The 5,560-nt window shown below is 36.9% G+C and overlaps 1 protein-coding gene across 3 annotated transcripts in view; it reads left to right on the top strand.

Annotated features, from left to right (window-relative positions):
- The window catches only part of SCAF11 (SR-related CTD associated factor 11), a 73,341-nt gene that overhangs the window by 64,448 nt on the left and 3,333 nt on the right, over positions 1–5,560 (top strand). Inside the window, exons 12-14 of one of the 3 annotated variants that reach the window (XM_027768327.1) lie at positions 130–2,460; positions 3,753–4,099; positions 5,097–5,267. In XM_027768327.1, coding sequence (XP_027624128.1) covers positions 130–2,460; positions 3,753–4,099; positions 5,097–5,267 — 2,849 coding nt within the window. Of the gene's footprint in view, positions 1–129; positions 2,461–3,752; positions 4,100–5,096; positions 5,316–5,560 lie in introns of all 3 variants that reach the window. The other 2 variants (XM_027768326.1, XM_014584207.2) reach the window with 2 other exon arrangements.

Here is a 5,560-nt window from a genome sequence, read left to right as displayed (position 1 = left end):
TCATGGAACCATATCACACCTGATATTGTACACAGTACAAAACTCTGTATCCCTAAGGAGAAAACGATGACAAAAGGCACACTCCAAAAGCACCTCCTCCTGAAAAATCATCTTCCAGTGATTCAGTAGATGAAGAAGCAGCAGAATCTGATGCGCCACCTATGTTAGAGAAAGAGCACCTGTCAGATGCAGAAAATAATAACACTTGTAATGAACAGACAAATGTAGATAATCAGCCTGCTAATTGCTTGAAAAATTGCAGCAGCGAGCAAATAGAAAAAAGTGAGGAACATACTGAGAATAATGATGTAGAAAAAGAAACAGAATCTTCTCATTCCGAGTCTTGTACTCAAGATCCTCTGGGACTAGTTGAAGAGAAGGAAGAAGTTAAAAAATTTGAGAACACAGGAATAGAGGATAAAAGTTTATGTTTAAAAAGTGATATTTCTAAAAATATTTTTGAAGAAGAAAGTGATGCATTGGAAAATCAAGACCAGATAACTGGACTCTCAGAGGTAAAGGCAGATATATGTACAGATAATCCTCCAAATGATTTTTTTACATGTTCAGGACCTGAAATTGAAGAACAACAATCTGTATCTAGTCCCCTAAGTGAATTACCGGATAATTCAGAGTTAGTAACTAATAAAGAAAAAATTATAGAGAATTCCATAGTAGAAATTATTGATCATAAAGATACCGCAGTAAAAATAGAAGAGTTTGTAGAGAGCACCAAGTTAGAATCTTTTGAGGGAGAAATTATACAAACAGTGGACAAAAAGTCTGTTGAGAGCTCAGACATCGAATTCCTTGAGCATGTTAAAACCGAAAGTACTGAAATAACTATAACTTATGATACTTCCGAAAATGAAAATATCAATAGTATTCAGGACTCTGAAAATAATTTTAAAAACAATAACACCATCAACGAGGGCATATCACTAGAAGAAAAGACTGAATCGCTGGTTGTACATCCCAGATCTATAGAGTTGTCTAATACACACACTGATCAGCTTCAGAAGCCTTTTAGTGAAGACAATAATGAAATGATACCTATGGAGTGTGATTCATTTTGCAGTGATCAAAATGAATCTGAAATTGAACCATCTGGAAATGCTGATTCTAAACAATTGAATGAAAATTCCATAGCAGACAACTCTGAAAACAATATGCCATCATCTGTTCCTGCAAATGAAAATGTTGAAACTGTATCTCAACCATCTGAAAGCCCAATAGATACGGTAGATAAAACCAAAAAGCCTCGTACACGAAGATCTAGATTTCATTCCCCATCTACAACATGGTCTCCCAACAAGGGCAGTGCACAAGAGAAGAAGCGATCTCAGTCTCCATCTCCCAAAAGAGAAACTGGAAAAGAGAGCAGGAAGTCTCAGTCACCATCTCCTAAGAAAGAATCTGCCAGAGGGCGGAGAAAATCTCGTTCTCAGTCCCCAAAAAAAGATGTCACAAGAGAAAAGAGGCGATCTCAGTCTCGGTCTCCAAAAAGAGATAGTACCAGAGAAAGCAAACAATCTGAGTCATTGTCCCCAAGAAGAGATACTTCTAGAGAGAACAGAAGATCTCAGTCAAGAGTGAAAGATTCCTCCCCAAGAGAGAAGTCCAGGTCCCAGAGCAGAGAAAGAGAAGGTGATAGAGATGGGCAAAGGAGAGATCGAGATAGAGAAAGGAGAACCAGAAGGTGGTCTAGGTCCAGATCTCGTTCTAGGTCACCATCAAGATCTAGAACAAAATGTAAGAGTTTATTATTTGGTAGAAATGACAGAGATAATTACCCTCCCCGGTGGAAGGAAAGATGGACAAATGATGGTTGGAGATGTCCACGAGGGAATGATAGGCACAGAAAGAGTGACCCAGAGAAACAGAATGAAAATACAAGAAAAGAAAAAAATGACATCAATCCAGATACTGATGATCCAAATTCCACTGACAAACATAGAAATGACTGCCCCAGTTGGGTAACAGAAAAAATAAATTCTGGGCCTGATCCGAGAACCAGAAATCCAGAAAAGTTAAAAGACTTTCACTGGGAAGAAAATAGAAATGAAAATTCAGGGAATTCTTGGAACAAAAACTTTGGTTCAGGTTGGATGTCTAACCGTGGTAGAGGTAACCGTGGCAGAGGCACATACAGAGGTAGTTTTGCCTATGCAGATCAGAACAAAAATAGGTGGCAAAACCGAAAACCCCTCTCAGGGAATTCAAACAGTTCAGGGAATGAGTCTCTCAACTTTATGGAACAGCAGCCCTATAAGCGGAAAAGTGAGCAAGAGTTTTCATTCGATACACCTGCAGATAGATCTGGGTGGACATCTGCATCTAGTTGGGCTGTGAGAAAGACTCTGCCAGCCGATGTGCAAAATTATTATTCACGAAGAGGCAGGAATTCTTCAGGTCCACAGTCTGGATGGATGAGACAAGAGGAGGAAACAACTGAACAAGGTAATAAAATACTCTGTCCTTTATTGATTCTGTTTTATTTGAAGAAAGATGTTATAAACTTAATAACTTATTTGTAAAAATTGGAATGATCTTTTTTCATAGTCTTTACAGTGCTAAACTGAGCCCTAGTCATTACAAGTGACTTTGCATTTGTATAAATATATTAGAGGACTTTAAAAAGTTTGTAGAAAATGGAATTTAGGTACAAGTTTACATTGGTACAAATGTTTTTTTAAATCTATGCATTGTCTTTTCAAAATATACCTTTTTTATGAACTTCTTGAAGACCCATTTTATATACACATACACATATATATGTAAGTATTTAGTTAAAAAGAAAAAACAAAAACAGTCCCATCCTGGGCCAGCTGGGGGTGTGTGGTAAAGAAGGCTAGATCCCACACGGCCAACTACATGGTTCAAGTTCAGGACTGATAGCTGATGTCTTGAAAAATATGCTGGGTGTGTGTGTGTTCGTCCCTGAAATTTCAAAAGGAGAGAGAAATGGAGAAGGTATTGCAACGTGACCATCCCCCTTTCAGGGTACTTTATTACTTTCTCTCAGGCTATAGCAAATTAAAAAAAAAAAAAAAAGTCTGTCCCTTCTCTAGCCCTTGCCAAAGACTTAAATATTTTATATGCTGTTTGCTTCAGTAGAAGAGTTTATAATTCTTCTATGCAGTTTAACTTCTATTTTATTTATTTCAGATGTGTGCACTTTGGTTTTTTTTTACCATTGTTCTTATACAAATAAGTCATCCTTCTACAAATATGTATCTTTCCTTGATTTCTCTTAAGAATGTTGCAAGTGAAAGAACTATTGATGACATAAAAAGTTGACTAGACTTACATAATTTAGTAGTCAATTAAGTTTTATATGATTTAAAAATAACTAATTAGTTTTTTGCTAATGTTTATATATATGTACATATACATACATATTAAGAGAAATTTTTGCTGTAGGGTGCGTGCACTCACTAGAGAGACAAAGAGAGATAAAGTGAGAAATCCCCCCCTTGGGGGGGGGGTGGCCACACCACAATCTCTTCTCTATTCTCCTCCTTGGATTTTGAGCACATTGGTGTGTGCCTGGCATGAATTTCAAGCTTTTGAGTCCATAACTCGAACCGCGGTCAACCACCTGGGAGTACAATGCCATAACCACTGTGTCCAAGTTTACTTGATCTATTAACTGGTATTTAATTTTACCATAACCAGTGCTTCTTTGCTTCTGTCTTAAAGAGCTTTGTAATGTGATATTATTTTTTCACAAGCCTTTTTTCTTTTGATAGATTCTAACCTAAAAGACCAAACAAACCAACAAGTTGATGGTTCTCAACTTCCTATAAATATGATGCAACCACAAATGAATGTAATGCAGCAACAAATGAATGCACAACACCAGCCTATGAATATTTTCCCATATCCAATGGGTGTTCATGCTCCTTTGATGAACATCCCGCGCAATCCATTTAGCATGCATCCTCAGCTACCCTTGCATCTCCATACAGGAGTGCCTCTCATGCAGGTAGCTGCTCCTACCAATGTATCTCAGGGACTGCCGCCACCACCACCCCCTCCCCCGCCATCCCAGCAGGTCAACTACATTGCTTCACAGCCAGATGGAAAGCAATTGCAGGTATGTTATTAGAAACTCAAGTTTATATACATAGCCATTGTAAAGATTTAGCTTTTAGGGGCAGAAGTTTAAGAAAGAGCTTCCTGGTATCCAAAAACAATTGTTTAAGTTATTTCACAGGAAACTTTTATAATCCCTCTTTCATTGTCCTTCTTTAAACCCCTAATCCACAAATAAGAAAATCTGTTGAACATTCATCAAATCCCAGCTACATATGTGCTGTAATTTTATCCAGATTTTTTGTCAGGTTAAAAAGACCAAATTAAGAACCAAATGATAGGTGCCTTAAAGTTTTTCCTTCTTTTTTTGGACTTTTGGGTCGTGGCGGGTGGTGAAACCTAGTGAATAAGAACTGTGGTGAAGCTTGTGTATTTTTTTGTTCAGACTGATGCTAGAGAAAGCTCTTCATTATCCATCACCACCTGGGTATTGTTTTCATGATTTTGCCATGCTAAAAAGAAAGAAGTACCTCTGTGAGACATAGAAAATTTGAATAATTTGCAAACAGTGCTGCTTATAGTTTTATGTCTGCCTTTCAGAAATTCTAGAATCCTGACACTAGGCGAATGGGATTTTAGAATTTGCTATCTTTTATCTTTTTCTGCTGTCAACTCACTGCAAGCCATTTGTCTTTACTGCCTTTTTTCTCCAGTCTTTAGAGTGGTGGCACCTTATTAGTATTCCTAAAGAACCTTCCAAGAAAGATACAAATCTTTAAATGTTTTCTTCTTGTTGCTTTTAGTGTTGCCATCAGAACATTACACATGTATAATTTAAAAGTCATCTTCACATGTTTAAATAAGGTTCTGTTTAAAAATGTTACTTACTCATCTTTCTTCAAATGGTCCTTGAGATATAAATAACCCAAAATATGCATTTCCTCTTAAATATTAAGATGGAGTCACTTTATTATTTCTAGTGTTATTTCTAGTACATGTCTACAATACTTTTATTGAGTATAAGTAATTTGTTAACTTACGGTAACTCTTTAAAACAGGGTATTCCTGGTGCTTCTCATGTAAGTAGTAACATGACCGCACCAGTCTTGCCTGCTCCGACAGCTGCTCCAGGAAATATGGGAACAGTTCAGGGACCAAGTTCTGGTAATACTTCATCATCAAGTCACAGCAAAGCCTCTAATGCTGCTGTAAAATTGGCAGAAAGCAAAGTAAGTGTTACTGTGGAAGCCAGCGCAGATAGCTCGAAGACAGACAAGGCAAGTTCAAGGTTGAGAGCAACCTACATAATTCTGTATATGATAAAGGTGAAAACACTGTCAGTTTCCTGTTGTATGTGTGGTGAAAGGAATTGATTGTTGGTATTCTTAAATTCTAGTATTATTTGAAGGGTTCTATCTAGACCCGATGAATTAGTGATAATATTACATAATTATTTTTAGAAATGTTTGATATGTATGTTAATGTTTTGTATTTGATATGCTAATATTCAGAGTCCTGCTGA

Source organism: Tupaia chinensis, unplaced genomic scaffold (genome assembly GCF_000334495.1).
Source record: "Tupaia chinensis unplaced genomic scaffold, TupChi_1.0 Scaffold145870_1, whole genome shotgun sequence".
NCBI lineage: Eukaryota > Metazoa > Chordata > Mammalia > Scandentia > Tupaiidae > Tupaia > Tupaia belangeri.
Note: the sequence above shows the minus strand (reverse complement) of the source record. Positions and strands in the feature narration are given on the sequence as shown.